At 39.0% G+C, this 16,737-nt stretch overlaps 1 protein-coding gene across 1 annotated transcript; it reads right to left on the bottom strand.

Annotated features, from left to right (window-relative positions):
* Nucleotides 1-6,235: 6,235 nt before the first annotated feature.
* Nucleotides 6,236-7,195, bottom strand: LOC106080845 (antigen 5 like allergen Cul n 1). The gene is made up of 3 exons (XM_013242433.2): nt 7,073-7,195; nt 6,612-7,006; nt 6,236-6,561 (listed from the first exon to the last, which is right to left on the bottom strand). The coding sequence occupies exons 1-3, from the start codon at nt 7,193-7,195 to the stop codon at nt 6,264-6,266; spliced, it is 816 nt and encodes a 271-aa protein (XP_013097887.2). The 3' UTR covers nt 6,236-6,263.
* Between the last annotated feature and the right edge of the window lie 9,542 nt (nt 7,196-16,737).

The following is a 16,737-nucleotide window of genomic DNA, read 5'->3' as shown; positions in this document are numbered from 1 at the left end:
ACCGTAACGTTGCGTCCAACAGCATCTTTGAAAAAATACGGTCCAATGATTCCACCAGCGTACAAACCACACCAAACAGTGCATTTTTCGGGATGCATGGGCAGTTCTTGAACGGCTTCTGGTTGCTCTTCACTCCAAATGCGGCAATTTTGCTTATTTACGTAGCCATTCAACCAGAAATGAGCCTCATCGCTGAACGGTGAATGAACACATTTCGAACCGAACACTGATTTTGGTAATAAAATTCAATGATTTGCAAGCGTTGCTCGTTAGTAAGTCTATTCATGATGAAATGTCAAAGCATACTGAGCATCTTTCTCTTTGACACCATGTCTGAAATCCCACGTGATCTGTCAAATACTAATGCATGAAAATCCTAACCTCAAAAAAATCACCCTATATTAATACCGTCAAAATGCTCGTCTGAAGTATCCACACTCCCTGAAGCTCGACCTGAAGAAGAATGATGGACATCCCCCAGCTCACAAAGGCGACGGTCTTCATCAAGGGATGGGCCAGCAAATTCGCGATGGAACGCATGTTGGAATTCTTAGGCGAGCAAAACCAAGGTTTGTTCGCGGTGGACAGCTGCACACGTTTTGATGGAGAAAATCAGCAAGGGCAAGATTCAGATTGCCTTAATTCAGGATCCTTGGACGACCCGGAACAAAGCATTTGGACTAAACCATAACAACTACCAATTATTCTATGTTAACACTGGTATTGGCCCGAACACCTACGTTATTTGTCTTAAAATTTAATTTATTATTTTCCCCAGAGTTGTCAACGTCGGATGCAACAGTAATGAAACAGGGATACGGTGGAGCCTATTTGGCATCAGTTGATCTGCCTTTCGACTCTCCGACACCGTCACCCACGTCGGAGCTGCAACAACTGGTGAGATAGGCCAATCACACAGGAAATGAGATACTAATTGGGTGCTATGCGAACTCTCACCACATTTCATGGGTTAGTACCACGATTAATAAGCGGGGCCAAGCCCCGGCAGAATTCTTGAATACTAACAAGCTAATAACACCTAGTAATAGTGTTAGATGTGACAATATTTTCCGAAAACCTAATCAATGAGGTTCAGGATTGGAGGGTCTCCAAGGAGCACATTTGAAATATAGATGATGGGAAATTAACGATAATATCGATACTTACTATCAGAAATATCAATAATATCGAATGTTTGGCAGCTCAAGAACGAACAGCGTCTGCAAATCATAAAAATTTTCTACCGAAATAAGAGCTATAACTCCAATTTAACGAAGCTCATTTTTGGTTTGTTTAATGGGTTCGTAAATAAGCAAAATATGAGTTATTGGTCAGATGAAAATACACATGTGCTTCACGAATCAACTCTTCATCCACAAAAAAAAAAAATATTTGGAGCGGTTTACATGCTGGCTGCGTCATTGGGCCATATTTTTTCGTCGACGATGCCAATCGTAACGTACCCTGCCAACCAGGCGACGACGGTGGAAGAGCTCAGACCTAACATTGAACGGGAAATGGCATCCGTTTGGTCTATTCGGTGCGGCCGTCATCGAAAATTGGGTCCAACGTATTGACAGATTGAGCCTCTAGAGGGAATAATTCTTATCCGATTTGCTGAGATTTTGCACAATGACTTTTGCTATGACCTCTAATACAAGTGCTAAGAATGGCCTGAATCGGTCTAAAACCTCATATAGCTCCCATATAAACCGATCTCCCGATTGCACTTCTTCGGCCACTAGAGGGCACAGTTCTTCTCTGATTTGGGTAAAATTGTGTACAACGATTTCTTCTATGACCTTCAACATAAATGCTAAATATGGTCTAAAACGGTTCATAACCTGATACAGCTCATATATAAACCGATCTTACGATTTTACTTCTTTTAAAAATTAAAAATTAGTTTGGAGTTAAGATAGGAGGTGTATATAAAACAACTTAAAAATTATGCAGTAATTTGTACATGAGACTTTGAGTTTTGAATAAAAATCAAACCAGGCAGTTAATACTCAGTAAGTCCACCCTTATTTTTAACAACAGCTTTAAGTCTCTAAGGCATGGATGAAATTAGATTAGGGCAAGTCTCTACCAGGATATGATACCATGCTTTTTAAATATTTTCCCACAATTATTTTTTATTTCGGCAGGGAAACTTTGGAACTTGTCGCTTGAATTCACCCCAAAGGTTCTCAATTGGATTGAGGTCGGGGAACTGACTTGGCCACTCAACAACATTCAAATTATGATCCCGAAACCATTCACTCACCAAGTGGCATATTTTCTTCAGCGTGTTGTTGCATAACTGTCTTCAACAAAGCCTTGTAAACAAATCTATCCATTGTGTTTTCAATAAGATGTATCGGACCTACAGCCCCATACTATGACTTTCCTCCTCCATGTTTAACCGTTTTTTGGTAAATCTGATATGAAATTCTTTCCCTTTTGGACGACGAACATTCCTTTCTGCATCATTACCAAACAAATTGACTTTTACTTCGTCGGTCCGCACCATATGTTATGAGCCACAAAAAAAGTTAAATCTCTTCTTCAAGTTAGATTGTCTGAGTAAAGGCAAAATTTCAGCCAAATCGGACGAAATTTGTGGCTTCCAGGGGCTCAAGAAGTCAAATCGGGAGATCGGTTTATATGGGAGCTATATCCAAATCTGAACCGATATGGCCCATTTGAAATATCCAACGACCTACATCAATATAAAGTATCTGTGCAAAATGTCAAGCAGCTAGCTTTACGCGTTCGACCGCTATCGTGATTTCGATAGACGGACGGACGGGCATTGCTAGATCGAATCAGAATGTCGAGATGATCCAGAATATATGTACTTTATGAGGTCGCAGATCATTATTTCGATGTGTTACGAACGGAAACTGGAGGCCACCGTAGCGCAGAGGTTAACATGTCCGCCTATGACGCAGAACGCTTGGGTTCGAATCTGGTGAGACCATAAAAAAAAAATTTCAGCCGTGACTTTTCCCTCCTAGTGCTAGCAACATTTCTGAGGTAATATGCCGTGTAAAACTTCTCTCCAAAGAGTTGTCGCACTTCGGCACGCCGTTCGGACTCAGCTATAAAAAGGAGGCCCCTTATCATTGAGCTTAAACTTGAATCGGACTGCACTCATTGATAGGTGAGAAGTTTGCACCTGTACCTTCGTGGAATGTTCATGGGCAAAATTTGCAATTACAAACGGAATAACTAGATTAGTATACCCGCATCCTATGGTGGTGTGTATAAAAAGTGAGCATAACTTGCGTTACGATACGTAAAGTAATAAATCCAATAGTATATACAAATAATGTGTACTTGTGGGATGAAAAATGTGTTATCATGCGAGGATTGCCTTTTACATTTCGTGATTGGACAACCCATGTTTTGCAATTTACCAACTGACAACTCCATCGTAAAGCTTGACATTTTTTAGGTTATGCGTACTCAGAACGTTTTGACAAACGAGCGCTATTTGTGTTGTTTACAGGAACATAAAAGATTAATCTTGCCCAAAAAATGGAATTAAATCGTAAACATTTTTGTGCGATTATTTTTTACAACTTCCGATGTGGATTAACTCAACAACAGTGCATCGATGAACTTAATTCAATTTTTGGCGATGAGGCCCCATCAAGTGTGTTTATCAATGATATGGTGAATTCAACCGAGGCCGTAATTCCGACGAATTTCGTGAACGTCGTCCAAAATCAGTGGTTGTTCCAAAACCTACTGATATTGCAAGATCGTCATGTGACCTATCGTGCGATTTAGGCATTAGTGAGATCATCATACATTCAATATTGCATGAACATTTGACCGTCAAAAAAAATTGTTCGCGTTGGATCCCACACAATTTGTCCATCGCTCAAAAAAGAGTGCTGAGATTGGTCGAAAGAAATGCTCCAAATACGTCTATGATATCGTGACAGGTGATGAATAGTGGATTTACGCGTATGAGTCCGAAAGTAAACAGCAGTCGACTGTATGGGTGTTTCACGCCAAATCCAACAAAAGTTGCTCGCACACGAAGCAATTCCAAGCAAATGATCGCCTGTTTTTTCGGGAAAACTGGACATGTCGCAATCGTACCACTAGAACAACGCAGAATAGTCATTTCTGAGTGATACACAACCATTTGTTCGCCAGTTGTCTTCCAAGACATCAGGAAAATGAACCGCCGAAAACGGATCAATATTCACACGACAACGCGAGCTCTAACACATCGCCTCAAACAACTGCATTTTTGAGCCGACTTGAGTCCCGACTTGGCACCGAATGAAATCTTTTTATTCCCGTACGTAAAAAATAAAATGAGAGGTCAACGTTTTTCGACATCTGAAGAAGCAGTTGATCCGTTCAGAATGCATTATTTGGAGATACCTCAATAAGAGTGGCAAAAGAGTGGAATATTTTGAAAAATAATAAAGCGATTTTCGACGATTAATGCTTGTTTTTGTTCTCTAATCCAGAAATATAAAAGCCAACCCTTGTGCGGATAGACACATGCATTTGCCCAATTCATGCAAAAACGGTCTAAGTGAAGGAGATGGCTGACTTGAGGCAATTTTTTCTTTTTAAAACCTATCGGAGGGGGAAGTGGTTGGAGGGAATGTTGTATTTTGCTGTCTTCTTCAGTTTTTCTTTCCACAAGTATGAAATCTTGGGATATATATGGCAATTTCCTCCAAATTATGTTATTGATCCACCCGTGTGGGGTTTGGACTTCGACGTACATACAAATCTTTCGACCTGCGAAGGTTAAACAAGGCACATCTATTTCACTGACCACGTCAGAAAGCTATTAAATAAAAAACCAGTAAAAGCGTGGTAAGTTCGGCCGGGCCGAATCTTATATACCCTCCACAATGGATCGCATTTTTCGAGTTCTTTCCCGCCATCCCCTCTTAGACAAAAATAGATAAAAGAAAAGATTAGCTCTGCTATTAGAGCGATATCAAGATATGGACCGGTTCGGATCACAATTAAATTTTATGTTGGAGACCTGTGTAAAAAGTCACCCAATTCGAATAAGAACTTCGCTCTTTGGCGGCTCAAGAAGTAAAATAGAGAGATCGATTTATATGGGAGCTGTATCAGGCTATAGACCGATTCAGACCATAATAAACACATATGTTGACGATCATGAGAGGATCCGTCGTACCCTCTAGAGACTGAAGAAGTCAAGACCCAAGATCGGTTTGTATGGCAGCTATATCAGGTTATGGATCGATTTGAACCCTATTTGGCGCAGTTGTTGAAAATCATAATAAAATACGTCGTGCAAAATTTCAGCCAAATCGGATACGAATTGCGCCCTCTAGAGGCTCAAGAAATCAAGGCACAAGATCGGTTTATATGACAGATATATCATACTGTGCCATACTTGGCACAGTTGTTGGCTTTTTATAATAAAACACGTCGTGTAAAATTTCATTCCAATCGGATAAGAATTGCGCCTTCTAGAGGCTTAAGAAGTCAAGACCCAAGATCGGTTTCTATGGCAGCTATATCAGGTTATCATCCGATTTGAACCATACTTGGCACAGTTTTCGGATATCATAACAAAACACGTCATGCAAAATTTCATTCCAATCGGATAAGAATTGCGCCTTCTAGAGACTCAAGAAGTCAAGACCCCAGATCGGTTTATATAGCAGCTATATCAAAACATGGACCGATATGGCCCATTTACAATCCCAACCGACCTACACTCCCATCCTATGGTGGAGGGTATAAAAACTTCTCTACATTTGTTACTATAAGCGTTTTTACCAGTGAGACTCCGCTTTTTCATTTAAGAACATCATTGCCAGATGTAAATTTTAATTGTGTGCTTGATGAGGGTTAGGTTTTTAAATTTCTGTTAGATTAAAAAATGCTTACATCTATTTTTCTGTCCACATATGTATCTCCAATAACAGAAATTTTTATCCTTTGTTTGTCTATAAAGACATACCGGACACAGAGCTTGACAAATGCGATCCATGGAGGAGGGCATACAAGATTCGGCCCGGCAGAACATAGCACGCTTTTACTTCTTCCATTTGCCATTTTGTTTTTCGACGAAAAACTTAACTCAGAAAAATTATCCTTAACACACATTTTATTGGCGCCTAAAACATAATACGGCTGTGATAGCAAAAAAAATCAAATTGAAAATTAATTAAAATATCGTTTTTATGTATCACTCTCAGTTTATCACAAGTATTTTTCAGTGGAACTAAGGAAATTCAATGTTGTCTACTAAAAAGTTTTTAGTTGGAATAAAATTGGAATGGCACCCAGCTGTTTTTTTGGTTGGTCCAACCGACGTTGTAGATTTCTGACGATGAACACAAATTGGTATATTTCGTATTTTTGCCCTTTTTACATGTTGTGCCGGCCTTTGCACAACTGACATAAGTTGGCATACCCAAAATATTTGATGTGGCATAGTTGCAGCCAATAAGAAACGTCTTTTTCTTATCTCCTTTTTGTGTATAGGAAGAAGCCGCACAGCCAACACGTATGTTTCGGTCTGCTACCATAACGGTAAAATGACCGATTTTCTTTCTGAAACAATGGAGAATAGAGAAAGACCTTCATAACTAATGTCAACTTACAAAATGGTAGTGCTATCGGGAAAAGAATTTATATATTCCATTTTGCTGTATTTAACTTCATTATACCACATGTTGACGGCCTTATCCAAAAGTTTCTTTGCGTTCAAACTGCCACTATACTTCATCCAGGCCAAATTTTGACCTGAATGTTTGAAGGAATCCGTATTTCGGCAGCTATCATGACTCATTTTACACTGACGTACATTGAGCCCTACCAAGTTGGCTAATTCCTGGTCCCACTGCATGGTAGCCATGCGACAAGCTGCCTTATGATTAGCCACAGTTCCGCCGGCAATCAAATTCCGCTTTGCATTGTGACGGTCTACGATGAAATCTTTCATGCCGGTGGTAAAGCTGACCATAGCAGCATTTTTCGGGCAGGTGGAGGCGAATTTCTAAAACGAAAGCTCTTTGAAATATTGGCAGTTGTATGATAAAAATTAATAGAGATTAAAACCCACTCCATTGTGGCCACAAGCTATGTGTTTTTTGCCAGCCTTACAAAGTGTTGAAGAACAGTAGTTTGTTGTTGTTATACAGCCAATGAATAATGTAGCGAAAATCAAATACTGAAGCATATTCATTTCTCTAAGAATGTTGTTTTAGCTGTGACAGACTCATATCCAGTCAGCAAGTCATAAAATGCATTCGTTTAAATTTATAAACAAAAAACTCTCCATTTGATTAGACCCTTCATAAAAGAGGTATGTTCGTACTTTCATGGCTTTTGTAGCACACTCGTACTAAAAAGTTATGTTCAAAACAATTGATCCAAAAACGATCGACATTTTCTAACTTTTTTTCTTAATAAATTTTTTAATTGATCCAATTAAAACATGATTTATATTATTTGTAATTATACCCTCCACCATAGGATGGGGGTATACTAATTTCGTCATTCTGTTTGTAACACCTCGAAATAAGCGTCTGAGACCCCATAAAATATATATATTCTTGATCGTCATGTCATTTTAAGTCGATCTAGCCATGTCCGTCCGTCTGTCTGTCGAAAGCACGCTAACTTTCGAACGAGTAAAGCTAGCCGCTTGAAATTTTGCACAAATACTTTTTTAGTGTAGGTCGGTTGGGATTGTAAATGGGCCAAATCGGTCCAAGTTTTGATATAGCTGTCATATAAATCGATCTTGGGTCTTGACTTTTTGAGCCTCTAAAGGGCACAATTCTCGTCTGATTTGACTAAAATTTTGCACGTATTGGTATCACTTCCAACAACTGTGTTAAGTATGATTCAAATCTGTTTATAATCCGGTATAGCTGTTATAAAAACCGATCTAGAATCTTCATTACTTGAGCCCATAGAGCGCGCAATTCTCATCCGATTTGGCTGAAATTTAGCATGAGGTGTTTTGTTATGACTTCCAATAACTGTGCATAGTATGGTACATAACCTGATATAAACGCCATATAAACCGATCTGGAATCTTAACTTCTTAAGCCTCTAGAGGGCGCAATTCTAATCCGATTTGGAAATTTGTACAACGGCTTTTCTCATGACCTTCAACATACGTGTCAAATATGGTCTGAATCGATCAATGGCATTATGCAGCTCCCATATAAACCTATCTCCCGATTTTGCTTCTTGAGCCCCTACAAGGCGCAATTCTTATCCGAATGAACTGAAATATTACGCAATGACTTCTACAATGTTCACCATTCATTTATGGTCCGAAACAGACTATAACTTGATATTGCTTCAATAGCATAACAGTTCTTACTCAATATTCTTTGTTTGCCTAAAGAGAGATACCGCGCATAGAACTTGTTTTACATTTATTTCTTTGTTGATAGCCATCATAAAGACCAATCTCCCGTATCACCATCTTAAGCGGGTTATGCCCAATTTCACAATGATTTCACCTAGTGAGTTGTACCAGATCCCTCGATATTCTTTCACAACGGACCATATTTGCATATAGCTGCTATATAGGTCAATTTCCCAAAATAATTTCTTAATAGTTTTGTCCTTCTGCATAGTTTTGTCCTTTAAGTTTGGAGCAGTTTGCTATATGTGAGGAACTATCGGAACCCATGCCAAATTCCGTCCAATTTGAACCATATATAGATATAAACCAATATACCAAAAGAACTGATTAAGCACATAATAAGCACATGTTTTGCTGATTGCCTTGACATTCCAAGCCGATTTGACAATGTCCGTTTGTCTGTTGATCGAGAGACGGATGTATATATCAAAAGCACGCTAACTTTCTTAAGAGTAAATATAAACCCTAAAAATTTTTCAAAAATTGCTCTTATAAGAGTAGTTTCATGAATCTGTTCATATCCTTATATGCTAATGCAAATTTTGCCCATGAACATTCCACAAAGGAACAGGGGCAAACTTCTTACATATCAATGAGTGCAGTCCAATTCAAGTTTTTAAGCTCAATGGTAAGGGGCCTCCTTTTTTTTAGCCGAGTCCGAACGGCGTGCCACAGTGCGACACCTCTTGTGGAGAGAAGTTTTACATGGCGAAGTACCTCACAAATGTTGTCATAGTACCTCACAAAATCACAGTTTAACATTTTTTCGCACCCGTTTGAACATGGCGAGGAAAGTACGATCTGGCACTGCACGGAAGCTCAAAAGCTGCAAACACAACATATGGCACTCCTAGTTCCGATGATATAATGGCGAACCATTGCACACTCCATGGAAAATGCCGTGAAATCCGTACTTGGGTACCGGAGGCCTCCCCCAAGAAACCCATGGTCCGACCAAGCGTGTCGAGATGCTTCTGAAGCCAAGAACGCGGCATATAAAGCAACCTTGCAATGAGCAGCAACGCACGAGATGAAGGAGATGTATCGGGAGAAAAGGAGAGCTGAGAAACGTGTATTCCGCAGAAAGAAAAAGGAAATGGAAAGACGTAAGTGTGAACGAATTGAGATGTACAGGGATCAGAATGAAGTCCGGAAATTCTACCAAAGAATAAAACATCCAACCGATGGCTTTGGTGCAAGCACATCCTTCTGCAGGGACAAAGAAGGATATCTTGTAACTGACACAGATAGCATGCTGAGGATATGAAAAGAACATTTTACCCAACTGCCAGTATCCGACGTTGGCGGCAAAGAGGATATCGCCCAACCAATCCCTGATGATGGTATAGAATGTTTACCTCCTAGTCAGAATGAGGTCCAAGTAGCAGTGACCCGACTAAAGAACAACAAGGCTGCAAGAGCCGACGGCTTACCCGACGAACTATTTAAGACCGGAGGCGACACAACGATAAGGCGTATGTGGCAGCTTTACTGCGCAATCTAGCTAAAAGCCCGCATACCCGATAATTGGAACCTCAGTATACTATATCCAGTACTCAAGAGACAATACAATAATATATCAACTACATACGAATAAGTCTCCTCCCTATTGCATACAAAATACTCCTGAGCGTACTGTGTAAAAGATTTAAGTCAATGAGATAGTTGGATCCTATCAATGCGGCTTTTGACCTGGTAAAACCACCCTCAAACCGCGCCAAATCCTGGGAAAGACCCGAGAAGGATAAATCAACACCTATCATCTCTTTGTTGACTACAAAGCCGTTTTCGATACCCCTTTACGCCCAAAGGTATTTCAAGCCATATCTGGTTTAGTATCCCTCAAAAATTAATAAGACTCTGCAGGATGACACTTTCAGACTCACGTTTCTCAGAAAGATGCACGTTCCTCAATAAGAATAAGAATGTCTCCGAACAATTCAATACCAAACGAGGTTTCAGACAAGGAGACAGCTTATCGTGTAATCTCTTTAATCCTGTTGGGGAAGATTATATGAGATGCAGTGTGAATAGATATGGCACACCGACGACATCGACGCCGAAATTAGTAACTGCAGCCTTTGAAATAATCGAAAGAGAGTCAATGAAAATGGATCTGGCAGTAAATGGAGATAAGATGAAGTGGATGGTTTCAACTCCCAAAACGCCTTGTACAACCGAGCAGATAAAGAAAATGGAGAAAGTTGGGAACCACAACTTTGAGATAGTCAGCAACTCTATCTACCTCGGCACCGCCGTAACCGAAACGAATTACACCAGTTTTGAGATAAAGCAAAGAATAATACTGGCAAACAGATGCTACGTTGGGTTAAGTAAGCAGCTTGGGTACAAAGCCACCTCTCGACAGACGAAGATTACACTATACAAGACACCGATACTACCCGTGTTGTTATATGGTTCTGAGGCATGGGTACTTGAGAAAGCTGATGAGGCAGTGCTTGGTATGACTTGACAGTATGACTCGCAATATCTGTGCCAAGTATAGTCTGAACCAAAATAACTCTAATTTAAACCCAGCAAAATAAATAGGAAATTATACTAAATGAAACGCGCCCCCGTAGCTGAGTTGATAGCGTGCTCAGATTGCCAGCGTGGGGGTCATACGTTATATTCCCACCAGAGGCTTGGAACTGTCGCTTCTGTGGTATCACAATGGACTAAAATTGTCTAAGCGAGTCAGAAAAATATTACCATAAATATATGTATGAGTTAATTAACCAATACAAGTTACTTCATGACATTTATCGATGATTAGTTAAACATATTTAAAGAGTTAGAAAATTAACTTTGTACAAATAAAACTACTCATCAGTATAGATAAAATAGCTTACAACTCGAGTGGAGTTAGTAATATTCCTTAAAGGATTATTTTTGATATAAGCGATAACTTTACTAAACATGGGTAAAAGCATGTCATCGTCGACGATACGTTGTCTCAAATTTATTACTCAATGAACCACTTCAAGAAATTCTTATTTTTAGTTCAATATAACTAAAAAATTCATTTATTTTCCATAATTCGAGTTCACAAAGCTCTATGTACAAACTAGCTCTAGATTTCGCTTAAAATTATTGTACATGCATATTAATTTATAAAGAAATGGGCGCACATCAACTCAGCTTGTATGATGTAGTCTTTGTTTTATGTTGTTGTTTGACTTTTGTTTGTGTTCTGGTGAAGAATAGAGTCCATCGAATGAACTCAATGCTACGCTTTAAGGCCAAAATGGATAGACCTGAATTCGGGCGATCGCTTTATCCAAACTTAGCACGGTTGTTCTTTGAAACCAGGGTAAAAATACGACTTGTATGAACCTAAGATTTCTTACCGGGAGATCGGTTTAAAGCCTCTATTTCAAGATATAGACCATCTTTGAATAAAAATAGACCTAAATTTGAGCGATTTAATATGGTCAGATATATGAAATCCGAAAAGATGTGGAAATAAGTCTATCATATACAGACACAAAGTGGCGTGGCTAGACAAAAACAAGTAAAAGCGTGCTAAGTTCGGCCGGGCCGAATCTTATAAACCCTACACCATGGATCGCATTTGTCGAGTTCTTTTCCCGGCATCTCTTCTTAGGCAAAACAGGATATAAGAAAAGATTTGCTCTGCTATTAGAGCTATATCAAGATATGGTTCGGTTTGGACTACAATTAAATTATATGTTGGAGACCTGTGTAAAATGTCAGCCAATTCGAATAAGAATTGCGCCCTTTGGAGGCTCAAGAAGTAAAATAAAGAGAACGATTTATATGGGAGCTGTATCGGGCTATAGACCGATTCAGACCATAATATATACATAGACCATATATATACATAATATATTCAGACCATAATATATATATTGATGGTCATGAGAGAATCCGTCGTACAAAATTTCAGGCAAATCGGATATTAATTGCGACCTCTAGAGGCTCAAGAAGCCAATATCCCAGGTTGGTTTATATGGCTGCTATATCGGGTTATGAACCGATTTGAACCTTATTTGACACAGTTATTGAAAGTAAGAATAAAATACATCATGCGAAATTTCAGCCAAATCGGATAAGAATTTCGCACTCTAGAGGCTCAAGAAGTCAAGACCCAAGATCGGTTTATATGGCAGCTATATCAAAACATGGACCGATATGGCCCCTTTACAATACCAACCGACCTACACTAATAATAAGTATTTGTGCAAAATTTCAAGCGGCTAGCTTTACTCCTTCGGAAGTTAGCGTGCTTTCGACAGACAGACGGACGGACGGAAAAACGGACGGACGGACAGACGGACGGACATGGCTAGATCGACATAAAATGTTGCGACGATCAAGAATATATATACTTTGTGGGGTCTCAGACGAATATTTCGAGTAGTTACAAACAGAATGACGAAATTAGTATACCCCCCATCCTATGGTGGAGGGTATAAAAATATCAAGAAAAATAGAAAACGGGTTTTTTATCTTTCCATAAAATTATATTAATTAAATTCAATGCAAAAACAGTTATTATGAAAAATGTTACGCAATCTCACGTTATATTTTGCTGGAAAATCACAACCAGCTATTGTTAGCGAACTCAAACACCTCTAAATGAACAAAATGTTTATGCTTCGAACCACGAACATTTTTTAACTTTGGTACTTATTCTTGAATCGGACAGTACTCATTGAATCGGGCAGTACTCATTGATGAGAGAGGTTTGCCTCTTGTTCCTTAATGTTTGTGGGCAAATTTACAAATTATGAAACAGATAGTTGTGATAGCTTCATTACATTATTTAATTTTTTTTATTTATTGATATATTGTCTACACAACAAGATAATAAACTTATAATTAGAGTGTAGATTTATTGTTATATAATACATCTGACTTAAGTAGGTTTTCAATAAATAAACTAGGTTACAATAAATAAAAAAAAATCAAAAAAAAACTATTTGGTACCTTCTTCCGTGTACCGTTGTATCTTCTTCCGTGCCGGTAAGATAGTTTGTTTTTCATAAGAATGCTAACTTCTAAACGAATAAATACATCCTCTTTAAATTAATTGTTTTTAATGTTAGTAGACCAAGTTACTAATTTGATTACACAGTGAAAAAAGATAATCAATGACATATAAGAAGGCAATCTAAAACAGCTACAGCTTATTGATTCTAGAATAAATTGTCCTTAGCACGGGAGATGTCCTCGGCAAAGAAAGTATTATATTCGAATGAAGCATTATATAATTCGTTTCATAAAATACATTATTTTACAATGTATTTGGAATGTATTCTATAACTAATGTTTTTTAGAGCATTATTATTCTTATACAATAATTTTATGAAAACTCTTATAATTTAACCCCCGAAATACATTAAATAATTTATTATGCTGGGCCGATACGAATCTTCAACCATGGATCGCATTTGTCGAGTTCTTTTACCCGTATATCTGTTTAGGCAAACATATCTTAAAAGGAAAGAACTGCTATGATATTGGAGCTATAATATCAAGTTATCGTCCAATTCGGACCATAATTGAACTGAATGTTGGAGACAATAGTAGAAGTCGTTGCGCTCTGTAGTGACTCAAGAAGTCAAGATCCAAGATCGGTTTGTATGGCAGCAATATCAAAACATGGACCGATATAATCCATTTACAATCCCAACCGACCTGCACTAATAAGAAATATTCGTGCAAAATTTCAAGCGGCTTTACTCCTTCGAAAGTTACCGTGCTTTCGACAGACGAACGGACATGGCTAGATCGACTTAAAATGGCATGACGATCAATAATATATATACTTTATAGGAGGAATATTTCGAGGAGTTACAAACAGAATGACGAAATTAGTATTCCCTTGTGCTATGGTGAAGGGTATAAAAACAACAAAAATTCCGGCGGGAACATAAACAAATCTTTGAGTGATTATTTTCCTTTCACTAATGCAAGCGAAATTTATAAAAAATCTCGTGACCACGACCCATAGTGAAGCGTATATAAAATTCGATCAAGTTGCTTTTATCGTCTTTACACCTAATATATATTTCATGGTTTATTGGAATATCTTATAGTGCAAATATTTGTTTGAATCCTTACGCACGTACAGTTGTTTTGGAGCTTTAAATTCAAGATTCACTCCATTATTAAAAAGCTTAACATCGTGAGACTAAAGTTAATAGCTGATAAACAAAATATTTTATTTTGCATTTGCCTACGAGTATAAATACATATGTGCTTGTATACACAACTGACATTTGTTTATAAATTATACCACACGTTTGAGAAACACTTTAAAAATCAAACTATGAATCAAATAAGCTAAGAATAATTGCTACGGCAGGTTCATGATTTCAAATTGGGCGTAACAAAATATTCATATGAGGCCATAAATAAATACCCGTAATTGGCGTGTTGAGCGTTGCAAAGGAAAAGTGTTAATCGATCTTTTGCAATGCATTAAGCTCTCTAACTTTATCGATCTGATGGTTATCACCCCAATTTGGCTATCCATGAGCACATACATGAGCATTAACGCATTCTGTGGTTTCATAATCAGGCAACCGATAATAGAATTCGGTCTCCGGATCCTCAATGTAGACATTTATACCTGTCTCAATGTAGACATTCATACCCCCAGCTTACAACCATACGTGTAGCAACAGCCACCTAGACCTATGGGTCTCAATATTTACCCATAGAAGACTGAATCATCCTGTTCATGAAGATGCGAAAGTGGGCCCATTTGGCGCACTACTTTTAATCAACAAAACGATTTCGATATCTGACACGTTCAAATAACTAGGAACGATCTTGGAGAGGAAACTGAATTGGAAGAGTCCCATTCAGGAGCGTACTGGGAAGACTCACAGATGTTAGTTACTGTCTAGATGAGCCGTAGGCTCGAAATGGGGCCTGAATCCGAGGAAAATTCACTGCTCTGCAGGAGCATAATCAGACCAATACTTACTAACTTACGCCACATTAGTTTGATGGACTGCGATGGGGAAAAAGTATAACGTAAGGATAATACAACAGGTTCAGAGAACCTATGCTATCTTGGCATAGACGGGGCGAAGAGAACTACGTCCACTGGAGCCTATTCTAGATATCCGACCCATAGACATACATATTAAGTGTGAGTCATTTTGGCTATAAGACTTAAGGTGATGGGAGGATGGATAGCGGATAGAAACAGGTCACACCATTGTGGTATAGTCGAAGCAACGATAGGAAACCTGGAAGGAGTGGAGGAGATCTCAGAACGGATACCTGAGACCACACTTGAGGTCAAGTGCCAAGCACTGCCGGTAACGGCACAGTCTCGGATTGACGGAACTCTGGTATTGCCATCTGGAAGACCATGCTACACAGATGGATGAAAGCTAGAGGGCAGAGTGGGCCTGGAGGTTTACATTGAGAATCCAGGGACTGAGATCTGTTTTAGACTGCCTGACCATAATACGGTACTGCAGACGGAGATACTGGCGATCACAGAATCCGTGAGATGGTGTGGTGCTAACACGAAGAAGTCGAGTGTGAATATCTTTACGGACAGTAAAATGGCCATAAGAGCAATTACAACCAGGACGTTAAAATCACTAATAATCTTGGAATGTAAGAAGGAGATTTAAGCCTTCCATCCGCATCGTTTTGGTGCCGGGCCATAACGGAGTAAGGGGAATGAACTGTCGTCAATAAATTTGGTTAACCTGTAGCCTGTAGTCCATTAGTGAAAAGAAGCAAACATCTCACATATCAATGAGTGATGTCCGATTAAAGTTTAAGCTCAATAATAAGTGACCTCCTTTTAATAGCCGAGTCCAAACGGCATGCCGCAGTGCGACACCTCTTTGAGCAAAAGTCTTTTCGTGGCAAAGTACCTCACTAATGACGCCAATATTAGGAGGGGATAACCACCGCTAAATATTTTTCTCATGTTCTCTCCAGAATTCGAACCTAAGCATTCTGTGTCATAAGCGGGCATGCTATCTTCTGCGCCACGGATGCTTTCCAAAGTATTATTTAGCATATATTCACAACAAATATACCAGCCGACAGACGAAGAAAAGCGGGGCTTTTAACGAAGACACATGATTCGAGTCTTAGGGATAAAGCCGAACCTATTTTATCTTCGCATGCCTATAATTTGCCTAGGGAGGCCACCGTAGCGCAGAGGTTAGCATGTCCGCATATGGCGCTGAACGCCTGGGTTCGAATCCTGGCGAGACCATCGGAAAAAAAATTTCAGCGGTGGTTTTCCCCTCCGAATGCTGGCAACATTTGTGAGATACTATGCCATGTAAAACAACTCTCTAAAGAGGTGTCGCACTGCGGCACGCCATTCGGAC

Source organism: Stomoxys calcitrans, chromosome 4 (assembly GCF_963082655.1).
Source record: "Stomoxys calcitrans chromosome 4, idStoCalc2.1, whole genome shotgun sequence".
NCBI classification, from domain to species: Eukaryota; Metazoa; Arthropoda; class Insecta; order Diptera; family Muscidae; genus Stomoxys; species Stomoxys calcitrans.
Note: the sequence above shows the minus strand (reverse complement) of the source record. Positions and strands in the feature narration are given on the sequence as shown.

Bases quoted from the DNA above. Each gene is read 5' to 3' on its own strand.
- LOC106080845 (XM_013242433.2), bottom strand. From the start codon at position 7,195: ATGAATATGCTTCAGTATTTGATTTTCGCTACATTATTCATTGGCTGT. The intron at 7,007-7,072 runs GTGGGTTTTAAT...CTTTCGTTTTAG, and splicing joins TAGCTTGTGGCCACAATGGA to AAATTCGCCTCCACCTGCCC. The intron at 6,562-6,611 runs GTAAGTTGACAT...CCATTGTTTCAG, and splicing joins CCCGATAGCACTACCATTTT to AAAGAAAATCGGTCATTTTA.